General features: G+C 42.2%; 1 protein-coding gene across 2 annotated transcripts in view; it reads left to right on the top strand.

Moving 5' to 3' along the window:
* Positions 1-22,614, top strand: part of PDE1C (phosphodiesterase 1C) — a 441,585-nt gene that overhangs the window by 327,339 nt on the left and 91,632 nt on the right. For both annotated transcript variants that reach the window (XM_065398465.1, XM_065398466.1), the window contains 2 exons: positions 6,639-6,755; positions 10,788-10,928. In XM_065398465.1, coding sequence (XP_065254537.1) covers positions 6,639-6,755; positions 10,788-10,928 — 258 coding nt within the window. The remainder of the gene's footprint in view (positions 1-6,638; positions 6,756-10,787; positions 10,929-22,614) is intronic.

Below are 22,614 nucleotides of genomic sequence, written 5' to 3' on the forward strand. Positions count from 1 at the left end.
TGTCTTTTAACAAATGTTGGTAAGGCACTGTGATATTTTGGTGGGAGGTCCTTGAACTCTCCCTCTCATTCTCTCTGAAGTTTAATATAATTCACAAACATTAATCATTTACTGATCTAAGGGAAAATCCTTCCTGTTGAGAAAAAACAGATCAAGGTTCTGGCCATTTTCAAGTGGTGAAGATGACCAGGAGGATAAGGTCATAGCTCTGTGGGAGGTTACAATACTCAGGGCAACTGAGAACTGAATGTGATGCTGAAATCAACTTGAGACTTTGATAGTAAATAAAGAAAACTACAATGCACGAGTTTGACTGAAGAGTAACCTGTTCCCAGTTGTGTGCTTTTAAATGGGAAGACTGAGATGTTATAGTGGTGATGTGTTACATTTGTGATTCCTGTTCATGTCAACAAGGACCACGGAGATCATGAAACCACTGGCAGTTTATGTGAACTATTGAGAAAAACCAAGCATGCTATCCTAATGGATAATGCCTTTATATATGTCTCTGCTATATTAGTGATGAGTGAGTCAGCACAAACCTTTGTCTCTCTGTGTGTTGAACTGAAATATGCTTTGAAGAGATTCTGTCACTTCAGTACTGTAGTTAACCTGTCTGTAGATTGGATACCCAGCCCTTCACAATGAGACAGGCACGGTGTTTCACATCTTACTATAGGCTCAACAAGGAAGGGCTGAACAGTGGTCTTGCATTTAAGGCATTGGAGTATGAGTCAGAAGTCCTGAATTTGTTTTCCAGCTCTACCATAGACATGAGATATGTGGCATAGGCGCCCTGTTCTACTCCAGTTGAAGTTAATAGGATAACTCCCTTTGAAGTAAATGGAGCAGGATCTAGCCCAGAATCTTTCTGTGCTTCAACCTTTTTATATGTAAAATGGAGGAACACTATTTCCCTGCATCACAGGAGAACAGTGAAGCCCAGGCACTTTGAAATCCTCCCTCAATGTAGGGCATTATGGTCCTGTCTTGCTTCTTTGGGTGAAATCCTGCCCCCATGGAAGTCAATGCCAAAACTCCTGACTTCAACAGGGCCAGGATTTCACCCTTAGTGTTCTGAATTATTTTAAGCTTGAAACACTAAACAAACATGGTTAACCTTCACTTTGGGTTTGTCTACATGAACAATTAGTTTGCGGCAAGCTGTGAATCTACCCGCACTAGACTGCCACGGTCTAACTGTTCATGTGCACGCTGCTGATCCTCATTAACAGTTTGATCTAGTCCTCTTTGAAACTGGACTAGATCAAAGTGCATTAGCGGACTGTTAATGTGCATCAGGAGGGTATATATGAACAGTTACACCGTGACAAGTTAGCGCGGGGTAGATTCACACCACAGCCTGCTGGGAACTATGTGTTTGTGTAGACAAGTGCTTAGAGCAACAGAACAGCTTTGAGGGGGGGGTCTACACTCATTCAACTTTCCTCTTCCCTCCAAACACTGTTTGTCATGCTGAACCCTCATTCAATTAGTCTGTTTGTTTCTTGTAAACACAGAGCAAATTCTCTTTGCTGTAATGCTACATTTTGAACTATAATTCTGTACTTATAAAACCCCCCAAAGCCTATGTTTTGATTGCTGACATTAAAAACTGGGACATTTCAGTTGTTCTCAAAGAAGTTCCTGGGATATAGAGACCATCATATGAAAAAGTAGGACTGACCTGGTAAAAATGGGGCACGTAATCACTTTACCATTTGAAATCTGTGGCAAAACTCTTATTGAATTCACAATCAAACCATATATTATTTTTATTATTATGATTCTTATTTTAATTTTAAAAGTTCCAATATTTGTATAAATTACGGATGTCTATACATACAAATACACATTATTATTATTAACTCATTTGCTTCCTGACTGGTGTCAGTGACTTATAAACTAGCATAAACACCTAAAACCAGTGAAGCTTTGAAAAGGACTGTGTGGATGCTTTCTGCACTGTTTCCCCCCATCTCTCCTACTCCCCACCCATTTTCTTGAATAGCTCAAAGAGTTTGGACTTAGTCTTTTGCAGGGGGGAGCATTCCCCCCTTTTATTTGCTTCTCTTGCCTCGTCCCACTGATAGTGTTTGAAAACCAAAAGCACAGTTTATGATTTCTCTTTTAAGGCTCAGTCCACAAATCACCTCTCTAAGAGCTTGACCATGTCCTCAGAGCTTGTAAAATCAGTTGCTGTGTAGAAGATGATTTACCAACATATGTGAAAATGACTCTCTGAGAGCAGGACTGAGACCCCAATGTCCCCTGTTGCTCTCTGACTCTTTCTGAGACGTTCACCAGGCTCTGCATGGATTTTTCACTCTGAGGTACAAGCTTGATCCTTCAAAGACTCCATATCCAATGCCATTCACTCCAGGAGGAGTTCTACATGTGGGAGGTTTTGGGGATCGGGCCCAAATTATGGTTAGATGTAATCACAGTACTTTGGTCTTATTTAACTGTCCTGCTAGTTGGATAATGGCTGCATGGTACTTAAAGCTTATAAGCCTTGTTTGCATCTTTTCCTTCAGGGCTGATCTTAAGGGGCAGATGCTCAGCTGGTGTAAATTCTCATCGCTCCATGGCGTCAATGGAGCGATGACAGTTTACACCAGCTGAGGATCTGCCTCTACGTCTCTTACACAAATGCAATTTCCAACGAGATTTTAGTCTTGCTAAAAGTGAAGGAATATTCCACCCAGAGTCTGTTGTTTAACAACACTCAGCATAATGTTATGTCTAGCTGATCCCCTTCCTCGTCCCTGGGACGCGGCGCCAAAGCCATCCCCATACGCATGCATAAATAAAATGCAATCATCTTTCTTTTTCAATTAAAGTGCCTTGGGGAATTGGGAGCCAACCTGCAACAGAGATTAAGTGTGGAGGATAACGTCCAATTTAAAGATGTAAATCTTTAATGCACAGTTAAAGGAGTGTAATTCAGATAGGCATGAATATGCTCATGCTGGCAGCATCACAAAGTTCTCAGCAATCAGGAATGCTGGTCTCAGGCCAAAGATGGCTGCACTGCTGATCTGTAGATCATTCTCCCAGCTATACCTTCTCTAGCACCTTTTCTTATTTTGCTTGGGAGAGGAGGGCACATGACATTTCAAAAACACCTCACTCTTGGACAAAACGTAACTATGGGCTATATCTTACAAGGTGCTGAGTGCTCTCAGTTCCCACTGACTTCAGTAGGTGGTGATGGTGCTCAGTGCTTTGTTCAGAATCTTGCCGAATTGAGTCTTATAAACTAAGATTAATGCTTACTCCTACTGTACCCACCACCTCTCCACCCTCAGCCTTGCTATATAATTTATAATTCAGTAGACAGCGTAGTGGGAAATCTCCCAACTGAATGTGGATATCTACCCCTCTCACCAACGTTGGCAGTTAACACTACTGTGATTTTTCTCCTACTCTGTAGTTTTCTGGAGAGCCTGAGGAAATATATGTAGGGTAAAAAAAAGTTGAAGAAAATTAGGGCCATGTTAACTCTTGGATATTCAATAACATGTGTGACGTAGGAGTGATATTAAAACCAGCTTGAACTGAACACCACTTGGATCTGTTTTTCAGCATTACTGGAGGGAGAGGGTGTCTAATTGTTTCCCCACTATTCCTTACATTTTTGTATTTATTTTATGTCTTTAAATTGCAATTGAAATAAAACCCACCCATTTAAAAAGTTGTAGGCTCCCTGACACTAAACTTATACTAGCATAATGATGACAGGTTTCAGTGTGGTAGCAGGTTAGTCTGTAACAGCAAATGATGGGCATTCAGCATAATTAAATACACATAATTAAATATACAGGTAACAAATTTATTGAGTGTTTGACTTTTGATACTATTTTCTAATTCAAAGAATAAAACTATTGAAAAGATAAATGTACTTTTTTGTTCAGATAGAGCCCTCAGTGCTGCATAGAGTTCCCCCAGTTGTATTTGAAATTGGCTATATAAATAGGTCAGTGTTAAATAACAGGATGGGGAAGGAAGACATGGGAGATGTTGCAGGACTACATATAGCTTAAAGCTTTGTGCTTTGTGGGCTTGGTCTGTTGTATTAATTTAGATGGAATGTATGGCCCCAAAGAGTCAAAGGTGTTAATATGACACAGTCACTGTCCAACATTTGCGGTTTGGTAAACAGAGACCACAGCCTGCTTTGTACCAAGGCAAACACACCATTAAAAATCCATTTTACCTTTTATTAAAGATAGAGAAAAAAAGGAAAAAACGTTAAAACATTTAAAATGTAAAGTATTAAATGAGGTTTTCATTTTAACAACATCCCTGGTTCCCTTTCCTTTTAGCTGTAGAGTCTTTAGAAGGAATATCCCCCTGTTTGACAGTCTTTTAGATGGCATTAAATATGGCAATAACTGGCCTTTTTGGGGAAGAGAGATGAAGTTAGTTGAGAGAAACTGGAACTGTTGTTAAAGTTTAATCCTGTATCCTAGAAGGCAAAACAAGGCAAATATACGCAAGAGGGGAGAGAAAAGAACAGCAAAGACAGAAAATGCAGCTTCCATCTCTGGTATTAATTTTAGTGGCAACTTCGCTGCTGGAGATATACAGGCAGGGTACATGGTCTTATTAGCCACTCTGAGACCTGGCAAACTCATACCAGCATCGAGTCATTTAGGGCACTGCTTGTATCTGCCACTCTGGTCACAGGCTTACAGCAGTGTTGCAAAATATACAGTCTTGGTCAGCTAAGCCAGACCCTTATTAGACAAGACAAAAGGTGAGAGATAGGAAAGATAAGAAACAAGGCATGGAAGGAAAAGGACTGTGTGTGGGAGAGAGAGAGAGAGAGTCAGACTCACATCCCAGTTGGGATTGAGCTGGTGGAAGTAGCGATATCATCTGGCTCCCGCTCTCTGGCCTGGTCTGGTTAGGACATCTCTCAGAATCAGGATGACAAAGGCCCAGTAGTATTATGGTAGATCACTGGGTCACAGGAGACAGCGGAGGTGGCAGCCATCATGGTAAAACTTGCTCCTTCGCTGTTCTCCTGTCTCTGTCAGTAGTTGTTTGCAATCAGGTTCTTCTGCTAATTTCCCCAAAGTCTTTTTCTTTTTAAGAATCCTAAAAAGGAGGAATGGCCTATCCCCTCATTAATTTGTTCACTAGTTAAGCCTAATTTCTGACACACCAATTTTGGTCCATTGATTTTCGGTCCCATACTTTTTTTTTTTTTTTATTAAGCATGATCTTAACACAGTCCATGAATTATTCCAATAGGCCTTTTTTGTTTGGATGAATTCAGTCTTTCTGCCTTCCTTTTGCACCTTTTCCCATCAACATTTGTTGTTATAGGTTATTGTGACCTTTTATAATCTTTCATTCACTTTTTAGTTTTACAGACATGGTCATTCTAAGGTCACTTCTACATCCCTTCCATCTCTTGCCCAGTGGAAATGTAATGATTCCTCTGCCAGGGGTGCCTTTACATTCTCAGAGGTGGGGACCAGAACTGATCCTATGTGCTTGGTGTTTGCCAGTTAAGACAATCTCAGTTTTCACTCAGACTCTCTGGCAAGCTCCTTCAGGGGGTGTTTGCCAAGTGAATTAGTAAAAACTGAGTAACAGCCAGTGGAAATTGGACCTCAGGCATCAGATATTTCTTCCTTTATTTTGCCACAAGAGAAACTACTCTTTCTGTGTTTCTAGGTCAGACTGAAGCATGAAATGTATTTCATGCTTCGGGGAGCCTCTTCTTGTGAGAACTGCAGAGAGAGACTCTGTAGACCTGAGAGGTTCTGATACAACAGGTGCCTTTAAAATCTCAACATTCACCATTCTAAGTTGGCCCAGTATCCACAGTATTTTCCTAGACTTAGGAGAAAGCACAGAACTGCAACCAGTGCAGAGACAGATGCTGAATATGCAACAGTGCCAACTGTAGACTGTGTAGGCATCGTAATGGTAGGGTGCTTATCCAAACCAGGATTCCAAATCTTTTGACATTCAGCCTTTGCTGATCGTAGTTAGAGATCATGAGTGACCATAATTTAAAAAATCATTTTTGAATGTATATTCTTTGTTAAACTCCTGCCAGATCTGCCATGATCGTAACATATTGTAGGGTAAAATAGAACAGGGGTTCTCAAACTTCATTGCACTGCAACCCTGTTCTATACAAAAATTACTATACGACCCCGGCGTGGGAGAGGGGGGAATGAAGCCTGAGTCTGCCCAAGCCCCGCTGCCCTGGGCAGGGGGCCCAAAGCTGAAGCCGAAGGGCTTCAGCCCCAGGTGGGGAGCTTGTAACCTGAGCCTCACCAACCACGGGGGAAGCCCTCAGGCTTCAGCTTTGTCCCTGGGCGGTGAGGCTCGGGCTTTGGCCCCAGACTGCAGCAAGTCTAATGCCAGCTCTGGTAACCCCATTAAAATGGGGTTGGGACCCACTTTGGGGTCCCGACCGGCAGTTTGAGAACCGCTGAAATAGAACATGCTCTGATGAAAGGAAATTAGAGTAATCCAGAAGCAGTGATGATTTTTTTTTCATATTCCGCAAAATTATGCTTTCCTGATTGTTAAAGATTTAAAGCGGCAGAAATTGCATTGTAATTATAAAAGAAATGGCTGTATTAACACCTTTTTTCCACACCTTGCAGAATGTAGACAAGTGGTCCTTTGATGTATTTGCACTGAATGATGCTAGCGGGGATCATGCGCTGAAATTCATTTTCTACGAACTTCTCACACGCTACGATCTGATCAGCCGTTTCAAGGTTAGTAAATCTGAGATGAGACTTTTCTTCCCAACTCCCCAGAAGATCATGGAAGGAAATAAACTCAAACTTTATTCAACCTATGTTCCACCCATACTTTTATTGTAACTTTTATTATGTTGGAGCAGTAGTTCCCCCAATATGATTAAAATACTTTCCTGTGCACTACAAATGTCTGCTAAACCATGCATTTAATTGGACTGGGGTCCAAATATGTTCCCTTCAAAGTCAACAAGAAACTTTTTGGGACTTATGCAGGGCTGCATCACAGTCCTGGAATAATGACAGGTTTCAGAGTAGCAGCTGTGTTAGTCTGTATCCGCAAAAACAACTAGAGTACTTGTGGCACCTTAGACTAACAAATTTATTTGAGCATAAGCTTTTGTGGGCTACAGCCCATTTCATCGGATGCATGTAGCCCACGAAAGCTTATGCTCAAATAAATTTGTTAGTCTCTAAGGTGCCACAAGTACTCCTGTTCTTTTAGTCCTGGAATATAATTCAGTCACATTTCCTCTTCAAGAATGAGCTGTGTTTTCACCATTTCAAGAGATTGACATGTTGTACTTGAGTCCCTCATCATGATAGAAATTACAGCTTAGATGAGTCCATCATCAAATAACTGTAATTTTTAAGAGAGAACCTGGCTAAACTGTACCTGGAACATTGGGAATACCCAACTGTACTCCTGTGTGCTGTAAAATCTTCAGATTTAGTCACTGTATGAACAAGCATTGTTGATGCACTACTGATAGTTGATTGAACAACTTGTACCTGCTACAGGTTCATGTTTAGAGTTATCGAATTACCGATGCAATGAATGCATTTTAAAAGATTTTTCAATGGGGGATACAGGGGGTTTAAAATCTCAGGATACATTTAAGCTTGGCCACTCTTCAGAGCTGGGACTGTGTCATCTTCAGTATGGATACTGCTACAATCTAAATAGTAAACCCTTTCTTGTCTCCCCTCAAAATTAAATATTGCTATTTCTCTTGCTTCCTATCAATCATGCCATGTTCATGATTGTGACGGGTTGGATCCCCCTTCCAGGTGCCACCTGATGTACTGGGGTCCCACTGAGCCCACCTGTCCCACCAGCCTGGGTTCCCCTTACTCTGTGCTGCTGTGACAGGCTCTCAGGCCCCCTTCTGGCACACACACAGGTAGGGACACACCCAGCTGTAGAATCACACAGAGTCTGCAATCAGCTCTCTGTGGAAGGACTCAGCTCAGGGAATTGCCCAGCACTCTGGTGCACACACCCTCTGGAGTGTAAACCCAAAATTTTATTGTCTTGTACTGTATAGAGAGCTATACAGCGTAAGCTCATGAAATTCGCTCCCTCCCTCAATGTGGAGGAAGATATGCACAGCTTTTTGTTGTCCCCCCCCCCAGTTATGAATTGCACAAACTGGGTTTTGGAATAAACAAAAAACAAGTTTATTAATTACAAAAGGTAAATTAAGTGATTATAAGGGATAGCAAACAGATCAAAGCAGATTACTGAGCAAATAAAACAAAACACATAAACTAAGCTTAATACACTAAGGAATACTGGCTACAAATAATTTCTCATCCTAAATGTTGTTTCAAGCAGGTTGCAGAGTTTCTTGAAGGTAAACTGCACCACATGCAGCTTAAATCTCCAGGCATTCCTTTTACAGGCTGACCTTTCTTGCCTGGGCTCAGCCCCTGCCTCCCCCAGCTCAGTTCCCTTGTTTCTTCAGGTGTTTTCAGCAGTCTTCCTTCTTGGGCAGGGAGGGAATGGAGAAGAGCCTAGATTAACTCACTCCCCAGCCTTAAATAGGATTTGCATATGGCGGGAATACTTTGTTTCCTAGTTTGACTCCCAGCCCCTTCCCTTGGAAAAGTACCAGCATTTCAAGATGCTATCCTGTACCAGGTGACATGATCACATGACCCTGCAGTGTCAAAGCAGCATCTTAAGAAACTTCTCAGGAAGGAGGGAGATTAGTATCTTCACAGTCCTACTGTCCTTCCTAATGGCCCATCCAGGCTGATTGCATACTGTCTGGTGTGCGTTCCCCAAGTACACACACACTTGTAACTGTTACATGGTCAATATTCCTAACTTCAGATACAGAAATTATACATGCGTACAAATTGGATAATCACATTCAGTAGATCATAACCTTTCCAATGATACCTCACATGGCCCGTCTTGCATAAAACATATCTTAATTATGCCATATTCATTTAATAACAATATTTCTATGAAGAATATGGGGCATAATGTTACAATGATACATCTGTTCTGACTAGAATTTGTACTTTTCAAAAAGAAGCTCTATGAATGATTAGTCTTTTCCCAATACTTGTTGTTTTGTAAGCATTGTGATCAAGTCCTTGAACTAGAACACAGAAAGCCTTTTATCACTTTCCCCACATAAATTTCATTCACAGAGCCAACTACCGATGTCTGCTTCATTCAGCCTTTCAGATCTGTGCTGTTCAAGTTTCATTTCTGCACAGTTGACCAGAGCTATCAACAAGACAGTAATAGAGCTATACTGTACGTCTGAGGGCCTACTTACCAAGCTCTCTCTCTCTCTCTCCATTTAGGCAAATACTGTACCCTTATCTTCCTTGACAGATCTTTGCTTGTCCTGCCACCACTCAAGCTTTACATTACTTCTTCAGCTGTATGCAGAGCATGAATCATTTCAAGCCTTCAGTTCTGTTGAGGTCTTGAGGCTGTTGCAATAATGGAAGTAGTTGCACCACTGGTACTATTTCTAAATTCACCTGCCCTTATTTTCTCTTACACTTTTGAGAGGATACCTCATTCCAGTGTGCCGGGAATGCTGAATGTTGCCACTGACCTCATTCTCTAGAGTCTTGAGTTTCATAGCTTGGGAAAGGAATTAAACACTCAAGCATAAATATTGGTGACCTAGTGGTGTCCAGACCCCGATGCTGCCAAAGCTGGGTTTTATATTCCAACCTTGGATAGTATTCTCAATTAAATCTGGAACATGAACAAAAATGGTGGAAACCTCACAAGGAAAAAATAACTGTTCTCATGAGATTTTCATCCTTTTGCCTTGGCCAAATTCTTTCTCTGACCCGTACTTCCCTGGCACCTGTCTTGCCCAGAGGGTCCCACTCACTATTGTTGTCTTCTGAGAAGAGCTCCGCAAGTCTCCCCTCTTTGGGCTGCTTCTTCAGGGACTGCCCCATATCCAAAGAGGATCTTCCCAGGATGGTCAGATTCTGCCTCCCTCTTCCCCTCACACACACTCCCACCATGCACACACAAGGTAGAGTTGTTTACAGTTTGCTTCTGGCTGGTAGTGCCACTGAAAGTACAGATCCAGATAGCCACCACAGAAGAACTTCAGAAATTGTAGTTCTGAGCATGTGGTACTAGCATTGGAGAGCAGATGTTGCCATTCCCTTAAATGTGTGGTTGGACTAGTGACATTCTCCTCCCCAGGAAATCGCTAAATTCTGCCCTCACCTATGTGTATAGTACTACTATTGGAGTGAGTGAGTGTTGCAAACCTGTACTGTGTCTGAGGGCAGAATTTGGGAAATAGTTACTAAGCAGAGACTTGGGTAAATAATGCTTCTTATGGAATGTTTCAGTGTAGCTGTAATATGTGCCATTAAAAATCTAAGCCATGAATTGTGAAGCAATGATGTTTAACAATGGGTCATGAGAGAACAGACATACACTTTGTGACCTGTATTGAAACATTTATTCAGGGGCAATCAATCAAGGTCTGTCTGTTGTTTTTTTATTCTGCATTATGTCTTCAAACAGGCATGTAGTAGTGTACTGTCTTGTTAATGTGTATGTGTGTGTGATTCATCCCTGATGTGATTAGGAATGGGTAAACTTCTTGATTTACTGTCAGTTTCCGCAGTGCCTGCTAAGGTGTTTTAGGTGATTTATTTATGTATAGACCACATTTTGGGGCACTAGATGAAAGTTACTCATAAAAATGCTAATAATTGAAGATAATTCTGTCCTCAGTGCATTTAACTTCATGTTTCCTTTTTTAGATTCCCATTTCTGCTCTTGTCTCCTTTGTGGAAGCACTGGAAGTTGGATACAGCAAACATAAAAATCCTTATCACAATCTAATGCACGCAGCAGATGTTACACAGACTGTACATTATCTCCTTTTTAAGACAGGTGTGGCGGTAAGTACATGAATACCAGAACAACGAGACTGCAGCATTTGTGCTCATTAAAGAGATTATAGACAGTAGAAACTATTCCTACTGTAGATGAACTTGTCATTTCTAAGTGCCATGAAAATGAAAAGTGCTCTGTAGGTGCTCAGTATTATTGGAGAACTTGGATATGGTGAAATTCCTTTTATAGTGATCTTGGATATAGTGAAATTCTGTTTATAATGATCATGGAGTGGAAGGATGGTCTTGTGGGTGGGGTGCTAATCTTGGGAAACCTGCGATCAATTCCCTGCTCAGCCACAGACTCCCTGTATGACCTTGGGCTAGTCATTTAGTCTCTTTGTGCCTCAGTTCCCCATCTTCAAAGTGGGGATAATATTATTTACAAGGGTGTTGTGAAGATAAACACATTAAAGACTGTGAGAATCTCAGATGGTGTGGTGATGGGAGCTGTACAAGTATCTACAATAGATTGGTTATACTGAAACTCTAGGGAAGTAGAATGGCACAATCCCTCCTTGATAGAACTGGTGTAGGCCTTGCCTCCTTTTGTCTCCTTTGAGGTGATGAGTGCCCCTAGGGTACCTGGAGGGGGTGCAGACCCTGCATTTAATAATGATTAGCAGTCAGGAAAACCTACAGCAAGAGAGACTAAAGACGCTAAATCTGTTTAGATTAACAAAGAGAAGGTTAAAAGGTGACTTGATCGTGGCCTATAAGTACCTACACAGGGAAAAGATATCTGATTACAGAGGGTTCTTTAATGTACCAGACAAAGACAGAGAAAAATTAAGTGACTGGAAGCTGAAGCAAGACAAATTCAAACTGGAAGTGCAAGTGTATAACAATGAACAATGTACTTTGGAACAATGTACTTAGTAACATGTTCCAGAGTAGCAGCCGTGTTAGTCTGTATCCGCAAAAAGAACAGGAGTACTTGTGGCACCTTAGAGACTAACAAATTTATTAGAGCATAAGCTTTCGTGGGCTACAACCCACTTCATCCGAAGAAGTGGGTTGTAGCCCACGAAAGCTTATGCTCTAATAAATTTGTTAGTCTCTAAGGTGCCACAAGTACTCCTGTTCTTTTTAGTAACATGGTGAATCCTCCATTGCTTGAAGTCATTAAATCAAGACTGGATAGCTTTCTAAAATATCTGCTCTAGCTCAACCAGAAGTTATGGGCTTGGTGAAATTCTATGGTCTAGGTTATGCAGAAGGTCAGACTAGATTATCATAGGGTCTCTTCTCACCCTAACGTCCATGAATGAATGCCCTTGAGTGCAGGGAATATAATTGTCCTTGGCTCTTGCACCAGCAAGGAGAGAGGCATGGATCTCAGTGAAAAGGACTTCAGTAACTCAGCCAGAGGTTAGGGGTCTATCACAAGAGTTGGGAGGGTAAGGTTCTGTGGCCTGCAATGCACAGGAAGTCAGACTAGATCAGGGTGGCCACAACCAGCCCTTCAGACATTTTAATCCAGCCCTCGAGGTCCCGCTGGGGAGCGGAGTCCGGGGCTTTCCCTGCTACATGTGTGCTGTGGCTCTGCACGGCTCCCAGAAGCAGCGGCATGTCACTGCTCCTATGCATAGGGACAGCCAGAGGGCTCTGCACGTTGCCCCTGCCCCAAGTGCCGCCCCCACAGCTCCCATTTGGCAGGAACTGCGGCCAATGGGAGATGCAGGGGCAGCACCTGTGGATGGGGCAGCATGCAGAGCTGCCTGGCCACGCCGCCGCTTAGGAGCCAGAGAGGGGACATGCCGCTGCTTCTGAGAGCTGCTTGAGGTAAGCGCCACCCGGAGCCTGCACCCTGACCCCCTCCCACGCCCCATCCCTGATCCCCCTCCCACCCTCTGAACCCCTTGGTCCCAGCACAGAGCAACCTCCTGCACCCCAAGCCCTCATCCCCAACCCCACCCCAGAGCCTGCACCCCCAGCTGGAGCCCCCACCCTCCCCACACACCCCAACCCACTGCCCCAGCCCGGAGCCCCCACCTGCCCCCTGAACTCCTCATTTCTGGTCCCACCCCAGAGCCCACACCCCTAGCTGGAGCCCTCACCCCCTCTCGCACCCCAACCCTGAATTTCATGAGCATTCATGGCCCACCATACAATTTCAAAAATTTTTCATTGAAACAGTTTTCTGTCAGAACACGTTATTTGGAGGAAACTGAATTTTTTTGTTGTGAAGTTGTACTTATTTTGGAAAAGTTTTCTTTTTTCCAATTTTTTTCTGAAACAAATGTCAAAAATGACAAAAAATGGGATGTTTTGACATTTTCAGAAAGAAAATGTTTGATTTTTGTTTTTGTTTTGGAATGAGTATGTTTTAAATTTACTTTTATTTATATGAAAATGCTTAGAATTGAAAAGAAACATTTCAAATTTATCAAAACAAAGTGTTTCAGTTGACCCAAAACAAAAACAAAAATTTAAATTTCGTTCAGTAAAATAGACATTTTGGTTTTTCTTCCCAATTTTGGATGAAACTGTTTTTTCTGAAAGCTTGACATTTTTCATGGAAGGGAAAAATCCATTTTCCAACCCATGCTAATTAGTATACAATTGAATGAATTGGTTGCTGTTCCTGTGACTGGTATGTTGTTAAATGAAATTGTACTGTGCTTTATTTTTATTTAAATACGGTTCATTTACTGCTTTTTAGAAACAGCCTACTTAAGCAGATACAATTGTGTTCGGCATTGACTCCTCCCATTGCAAATATCCATGTAAAACTTTCGAATAAAAACCAAAAAAGCCTTGGATTTCAACTGAAAAGTATCTTTTACATAACATCCTTTGATTCTTCAGAGTTTATTATTAAAATTGTAATATTAGGAAGAAGATAAAGAAACTCCCAGTTGCAAATGACTCAGCATTATTAGGCCTGTTCTACACTAAAAAGTTAAGTGGACCCAGTTATGTCATTCAGGGGTATGAAAAATCCACACCCCTGAGCGACATAGTTAAACTGACCTAACCCCCGATGTAGACAACAGTAGGTAGGTGGTAGAATTCTTCTGTCAACCCAGCTACCACCTCTCGGGGAGGTGAATTGCCTATGCCAATGGAAAAACCCCACCCGTTAGTGTAGGGAGTGTTTACACTGAAGCACTATGGTGGCACAGCTGTCTATGTTCTGTTGTAGCTTTTGAAGTCTAGAAAAGCCCATAGTAATGCTTGCATCTTCCTCCTCTCTTGTTGGTAAGACTTTAGTCCTCCTTTTCCCCAGCTGATAAATCTTGGAGATGATGTTAGTTTCTGAGATTGCAACAGGGAGACCTAAAGAAATACTAAATCTCCTGTGCTGACTGTTAATAAAAGTTTCAGTACAAACATAATGTCTGATTCTAGTCTCACTCCTACCAGTTACTTCTGATTTCACTAAAGTAACTGAGATAAGATTCAGACCCACAACTAACTCCTACAAACCAGTCTAATATTCCTAACTGTTTCACTGCAGATATTTAGCATGTAGGTTAAAGAAAACCCACTGAAGGACATAATTACGAAGGATATTAAAGCCATGTTTAATATAAATTGCATTATGATGGTGAATCAATTGATTTCCTTTCCTCAAACAGCATAAGGATGGCACTCTTCCTACTTCCTACAGTGCAGTTCTGCTCAGAAAAGTGACTGTGTAAAAATGGCTCCTACTTATTCAACAGACCTACTGCCCATGTGTTTTCAGGGTCATATTTGTTACTTTACTATTTTTGGCATGTTAGTACTGTAGCACCATCACAACCATAGGAGAGTGAGCTGCGTTCTTTTCTAGCTCATGCATCACCAACAGAACTCTGTAATTTCCATATTCTGCTCTCTATTACACTTGTCTGACCCCACTGAAGACAGCGGGGCTATGCAGGTGTGGTAAAAGGCAGAATTTGAAGGATATGATATAACCACAGAATCTGGCCTGTTGAATCCTCATACTGATGACCAGGACCATCACCTTGTGTGGTGAAGGGGCTTGCATGTTCCAATGATCCTCAGAGCTAAGTTGTCAGGAGCTTCATGTTCCTGGTAGGGTCTCCCAAGGCAAACAGGTATGAGGGGGTGTTACAGACAAAGCACGGTCCAATCCCCCAAGTCCTCAATGGTGGATCAGTCCTCGGATCTCTATGGCTGTGAAAGTGGATGAAAGCTGCAGCAAGTGGAGATCTCCAGTTGTCTCGGACTTTCCCTGTCACTTGGCCCTAGATCTCCAACTTGTCATGACCGTGTGGTTGCTATAGGCACACCACGTTAAAAGCTTCCCCACATTAAAATAAATCACGCGCAGGCTTCTACCACGGGGAATAACACCTTTCCAACCTTCCAAGCCCTGCAACAACGGACTAGTGGTGACGGGGACAGGATTAGTGAATCTGGCAGTCCCTAGCCATGAATCTGCACGTAGGTGGTGGTAGTTAAATGGTCATCTGGCACCTGGACTGAGACGGGGTGCAATTTGGCAGCTACTATTGTGACTGAGCAGTCCTCTTTAGGATCCCTTCTGCTCACCCCGCATGGGGAGAAGTCTAGAAAAGGTGCCCTAAACCTGGGCTGTCTCATACACTTCTGGCTGGATTACCACATCTACTGGGATCATTCTGCCTGCGATCAAAGCTATAAAAAGACAGTGACTTTTGCTACATGGAATGTTCTCACCCTGATGGATAACAAAGATAATGTACAGCTGGAAAGAAGAACTGCTATCGTTGCCAGGGAACTTGCGAGATATAACATTGACGTCGCTGCCCTGAGTGAGACAAGGTGCCCAGATGAAGGTCAACTGAGAGAAGAAGGTGGTGGTTACACCTTTTTCTGGCAAGGAAAATCTCCAGAGGACAGGCGCATTCATGATGTCAGTTTTGCAATTAGGTATAAGTTTGTCAGTCAGCTTACAGAATTTCCTGTAGGAATCAATGAACATCTTATGACTCTTCGTCTTGAGCTCAGCAACAATCAGTCTGCTGCTGTCGTCAGTGCGTATGCCCCAACGCTTGATTCTGTTGAGGCTATCAAGGAACAATTCTATACAGATCTTGATAGAGTCTTGATCAACATTCCCATGGAGGACAAGATCATTCTCCTCAGAGATTTTAACGCTAGAGTTGGGCAGGAGTCAGATCTCTGGAATGGCACTATCAGAAAAGAAGGAGTAGGAAAGGCTAATTCCAATGCCATCCGCATCCTGAGCAAATGTGTAGAACATGGCTTGATCATCACGAACACCCTCTTTAGACTAAGTGAGAAGTATAAGACCACCTGGAGACACTCTCACTCCAGGCATTGACACCTTCTTGACTATGTTATTGTTAGAGGAGAAACACGTTGCCCTTGAAGCTGAAAAGAGAGAGAAGGAAGGAAAAAGAAATAACTTTTTCCCAGCAGGCCACTGGCCTGCCACAAAATGTCTGTACCTACTGCAGGCGGATTTGCAGTTCTAGGATTGGACTCCTGAGTCATCTCAGGACTCATACGTAAATCCGTGGTAGAGATCGTCCTCGAAATCGAGGGATCGTTTTCGAAATCGAGGGATCGCCAATCATTGATGACGGTACATAATACAGCACAACTTGGAGACATGGCAGTTAGAAAAAAGTATCTTTTTATTTTTGAACTGAACAAACTGGATGTGAAGTCCGCTGAGAGAAAATAACTCTGGAACCCCACAATGACATTTTTTCCAGGGGTAGATTAACTAATGGCTTGATCCCACTTCAGTGGACACCAGTGGGAAAACTTCTGTTGACTTGGATGGAATTAAGATCTGACCTTTATAGTTCTTGTTCTTGCTCTCCTGAGAGTAGGTCATGAGTCAGCTAATAACAGATTTTTTTTATGGGTTTTTATCAGCATGTGATAGTCTGTTAACTTCAGCATTGTTAGCTAGCTCTCCTAGGCATCTTTTGTTTTTAGAAGAAATATTTATGCTACTTATAGGGACAGAGAATGGATTTGGGTTTTCAGCTATTAAACAGAATGGTGCATAGAGATTAATACTGAGCTCCTGAATTTCATCTTCATATTTTTGGTGCCTTTGTTTTTGGCTTACAGATTTGTGTGTGTGTGTTTTACAGTAAATTGTTCAATGTCCAGAACAATTTATTTTAAATGTTTTGCTTGAGTAGCCTCAATGCCCTTGAAGTTGTTGACTTGCTTTTGACAATAACACTAATAGTAAGGCTGCAAGCCACTCCTTTGGGGGAAGGCAGAGGGGAAACAGACATACATAACAGATGTACAATGACCCTATAAAAATATATATAGGTTCTATTTCCTTCCTCATGTTATCATCCAGCTCAGAATCTAAAAATAATTTTCTGAATGAGCCTTAGTGATTACAAATTAGATTATAACAAATTGGTGCCAAATGTTGACCTTGGGAATGTGCACGTGAGCAGTGTTTATTTCAATGGGAGTCCTGTGTGTGCACCGTAGGGCAGAGCTTGGTGTTATTTATTTTGATGACTACTACTAATATACAGTGCCGCCAAATCCGGCAATCTTTGCTGATTTTTTTGTCTTTAGTCAAATTCCTTTGGATTTCAGTGATAATTATTGGCTTCAGTGGAACTCTTGCGGTGCAGAGGCGGGGCAGGGGCGGGGCCCGGGGTGGGGTGGGAGGTAGAGCACCCACCGGGCAGAGGGGAAGTCAGCGCCTATGCAGGACCTCCAAGTGAACTCTGTAGGACTTTCTGGTGAGCAAATAATACAAGGTCAGGCTTATGCCTAGTGAATAACGACCATGTCTTCACTAATATAATCCAGATAAAATGATACGGCCTTAGGAATTGCCATGCTGGATAGTTCAATAGTTCAGAATCCTGTCTTTGAGAGTGGCCAGCTCCAGCTGCCCGAGAGGACTCTGCACATTTCTGTAATAGGCAATTGTGGAAGCTTGTGCTTAACCCAGGCACTTAGTGGTTGGTATGAGGGTTTACATCCCTTAATGTCATTATTCTGTTTAGTTCTACTGAGAATATTCTTGTTGTTCACATTAGTATCTAAACCTTTTTAAAATCTGGTCATGACCTTAGTAATATCCCACGGAAGTATTATTCATTGCGTAAAAAAGTATTATAATCAGTTTTAAATGTGAGCCTTTAGTTTCATCTGGTGACCTCTTGTCCTAATATTATGGGGGGAAAGTAAAAAGGAGCCTGATTCATCTTCTCTATCCCAGTCATTATTTCATAGACTTCCATCATGTCCCCCGTTATTTATTTTCTCTTTAAACTATGTAGTCCTAATACCTTCCATCTCCTCTCAGACCAAGATCTTTTCATACCTCTAATCCAGTGGTTCCCAACCTTTTTCATCTGGCGGGTGCCAGACGACAAGCCACGGAGGACCGTGGCGGCGGACGAACATCTGCCAAAATGCCGCCGACAAGTGGCAACGTCAATAGGCGTCGCCGTCGAAATGCTGCCGACAAGCAGCGTCATCCAGAGGCGTCGCTGCCGAAAATCGGCGGCGTTTTGGCGGCAACGCCTCTGGATGACGCTGCTCTGCGACATTTTGGTGGATGCTCATCCGCTGGCCAGTATGCGGGTGCACTTAGACGCCCCGGTGGGCGCCATGGCGCCCGCGGGCACTGCATTGGGGACCCCTGCTCTAATCATTCTTCCTGCACTTCTATAAACCTTTTATATATCTTTATTAGGTGGCGCGATCAGAAACGAACACAGTATTCTAGGTGAAGAGCTGCCATCAGTATATATAAAGGCAGTATAATATTTTCAGTATTATCGTAATTTTGAGGTACAAAGTTAATAGTGGATTTTTTTAATGTTTTATATTTCAGGGAATAAATACTCAAGCACACAACTTAGAAACATTTTTAAGAGTGGCACTGCATAGATATCTGTAAAACATTATTTTTCTCTCATTCTTCCTTTCTTTGATTAACTCTGTTGTTCAAGTGTGACTCAATTATTTTTTCTCCTTTATGAATATTATCTGATTAATCTTGATAATTATTGGGAATTACTGTGTAATCTCTTTGTGCAATCACAGTTATATGCAAACCGTAAATGATGAGAGCGCTTCCTGTACTTTTGTAATTCTTGATAATGGCACATTTCATAGAGCAGAGCTGTAAAACTGCTGAAGTGTAGGATTTCTCTGACATTTGTGTTTGAACCAAATGGGGAAAAAAACCTGCTGGCTTTTATGGTTAATAAGCAGATCATCATGATTATATGAGCTCTGAAACTGATAACTTCTTTGGAATGAATGAACACAAACCCTGAGAAAAGGAATAAGCTAATTATCTCCATCTCTCTCTTCTTTGTGTCATTTTCCTGTGTTTCCTGGCAATGCATTCCACTCACTTTTGCATTGGGAAGCTCATCTAGTCCTTTCTTGTTCTCACTCCCTATGCACACAGTGAGTCTTTTGTTTAGACTCTAGTGGCTCTTCTTAGTAGTTAATTCTTCATGTTTATTATGCCTTTGTGAGTGACAGCCATGCCTCATTTCCCTTTCTTTGTTCCCAGTTTGGGATCCAATGCTCATTCTTTGATTCATTTCTTTCTTTCCATCATCTTTGAAGAGTTTGTTCTGGATCATTTTTGTCACCCCTTCAGAAATGAAAAACATTCACATTTCCTTGCTCTCTCCCTGCTCCTGCTTCCCCTCACATGGGAGAGCCCTGCTGCTTTCTCAATCATTCTTAATGGCTTTGTTCTTTAAAGCTAGCCCCATTCTGCAAGATGAAGTCCATAATAGCCTAGTAAAAGGTAATATCCCCACTTGGATGGAGATTTCATCTGTTAAATGCAGGCTGCCTGGCGTCGTCTTTATTTTCTTTCTTGTGGTTCTAGTTGAAGTGGGGACTGAAAACTTTTGATCATTTACTAGAGGTTTCATTTTTTCCGCTTTATTCACAGAGCTATTATAACTATACGTTATTTACACTGAATTTTATTTGTCATCCACTGTTCTTCTGTAGTAACCCTAGGCTGTGTTTTCTGTGGGCATTCTCAATAAACGGTATTTTACTCCTGTCCTCAGTAGCCTTCCTCCCCATTTCAAGACCCTGCATTGTGCTGACCTTGTTTGACCATGGAGGGCCTGATGGGACTTCAAGCCTGCTTAATGACTCTCCAGCTACATCAGAGTAGTAACAGAGCTGAGAGAAGGAACTCCAGGAGCTGAGCAAACTGCCTCCATTTGGGAAATGAAAGACCAGGTCTGGAGAATTGAAGTGTGGGTCTATTGTATGCTACTTCCTAGAGAACCAGCAGTCTGGCCATCCCTGATGTAATTTAACGTTATCAGAATTATGTTAAGAACATAATACCGGCCATACTGGGTCAGACCGAGGGTCCATCTAGCCCAGTATCCTGTCTTCTGACAGTAGCCAATGCCAGGTGCTTAAGAAGGAGTGAACAGAACAGGTAACCATCAAGTGATCCATCCTCTGTTGTCCATTCCCAGCTTCTGGCAAACAGAGGCTAGGGACGCTATTCCTGCCCATCCTGGCTACTAGCCATTGATGGACCTATCCTCCATGTTGCTTGAAGACTGAAGTCATCTTCCTTGTCAATAGTAAATGCTGTTTATCCTCAGGACAGACAACATAGAGACAACGAAAGCTTCACCACCACCAACGTTCTCCAACTCTCTTCTAATTCTGGAGGGAACGTGGGTAGGGATAAGAGAGTAGTTCAGTCTCCATGCCTGTTCACACATTGTCCATCTGAATAAAACTGCCAACAGGAACTACTGGGATGATCAGGGGAACAGACTGCCTATCTTCTGAGAGGAGACTGGAAGAGCTTGGAAGACTGGATAAGAAGGCTGAGAAGGGATATGATTGCTCTCTGTAAATACCAGAGAGACTGAAGAGCTATTCAAGCAAAAGGACAATATTGGCATAAGAACTAATGGATATAAACTGGCTATGAACAAATTCAAGCTGGAAATTAGAATGTTTCTAACCATCATAGGAGTGAGGTTCTGGAACAGCCCAGTAGTTGTGGGGGCAAACAACTTAATTAGCTTTAAGCGGAAGCTGGACACATTTATGAGTGTAACTGTATGATGATAGTACTTGTTATGTTTGGGGGCAGGGCTCAGCAGCCCTGGGGCTCACTTCTGGTTTGTGTCTTATTTTCCTAAAGCTCATGCTTCAGGGTTTCAGCCAGCCACCTGCAGGGGTCAGGAAGGGATTTTTTTCTCTCCCAAATGTATGCTAGGACTTTTTTTTTTAATGTTCTTCCTGTGAAGCATCAGGGATGGCCACAGCTGGAGATGGGACATTGAATGGGGAGGGCCAGGGCTCTGAGGTGGAACCAAGCATTTTCTCTCTCAAGTGCTTGGCTGGCTGGTTCCTTCTCACATGCTCGGGATCTAACTGATCACCATATGTGGGGTTGGGAAGGAATTTTTCCCCCAGTCAAATTTGCAGTGACCACTGGGTTTTTTGCCTTTTTCGGCAGTGTGTGGGTACCGGTCACTTGCCAGGATTATCTGGGTGTATCTCATTTCATCATTTCCCTGTCATTGCAGTGGTCTTGGGCACTGGTGCATCTCGGTCCCTTCTAGTCTCTGCCTGTGGCACATCATAGTCTAATCTCTCATTGGTTGTAATATTTTGCTCTAATTTGGGTTGTTGGGTTTAGTGTGCGGGTGCTGGATGGTGCTGGTGGCCTGTGATCTACAGGAGATCAGACTAGATGATCAGGTGGTCCCTTCTAGTCTTAATCTCTATGAACAAGGGTGCCAGTTCTGATGATGGTTTTTAGAGCTGGGCAAAATATTTTACTGCTGACAGATTGTTTTTAGGATGAAATCTGACTTTGTACACCAGCCTTAGGACAGTAGAGACTGCAGAACTTGCCAGTGGGGGAGGGTCAGGATTACCACAGAGGGGGAGTGGTGTTACAGGCACACAGGAGATGGCCAGCGGTGGGGGTGCTGTGAGTATGCAGAGGTTGAGGGATCACCCAACTTGAAGGGCCCCCAAAATCTAGGGTTATCCCTGCTTCCAAGCTGCAGATTCATCTAATTGTATTAGTAGTATTGACAATATCTAGTGTTTTTTTTCCAGTATATTATGCAAACATTAACTACTTTAATCCTAATGGCACTCCTGGAGGGTAGGTGCATGTTGTTAGGTGGGGAGACTGAGGCACAGAATGATTAATTGATTTAAGCACTTCAAAAAATGGGACTTGGGCTCCTACATCATTTAGGTGCTTTTGAAAATGTTATCCCATGACTTTCTGAATATTTTTCAATTAATTATAAGTAAACAACTAGAATTACATTTTTGTGATGCTATATTCTTGCTTTAATATTGCAGGTGTTTGCCTTTTTGTCAATACACACAATTCAGTAATTCACAAAGGGTCTCCTAGTCATTGGGAATTAGCAAGATCCTAGTGTATTTTAGGCTTGTAACATCACTATTCTAGGCAAACATAGCTGATTGCATTTGTATTTTATATTGTGTGTATATTTGTGTATTTTATATTGTGTGTATCTTTGCACATGCTCCCTTTCTTGAGCTTGCATCTTTTTTTTTTTTTTTGCTCGTATTTCTTTTAAAGAAAGTAAATGTTCTCCTCCCCTTGCTTCAGCCTTTTTAGTGTCAAAAAAATTTAAAATATTTTGCCAGAGTTTCATTTATTTAGATCCACCTTGAGGAAAAACAGTGGTTCAGCTTTCATGTAGGAGCTGGAGAAGTTTGC

The sequence above is a fragment of the Emys orbicularis genome, chromosome 2 (assembly GCF_028017835.1).
Source record: "Emys orbicularis isolate rEmyOrb1 chromosome 2, rEmyOrb1.hap1, whole genome shotgun sequence".
Classification (NCBI taxonomy): domain Eukaryota; kingdom Metazoa; phylum Chordata; order Testudines; family Emydidae; genus Emys; species Emys orbicularis.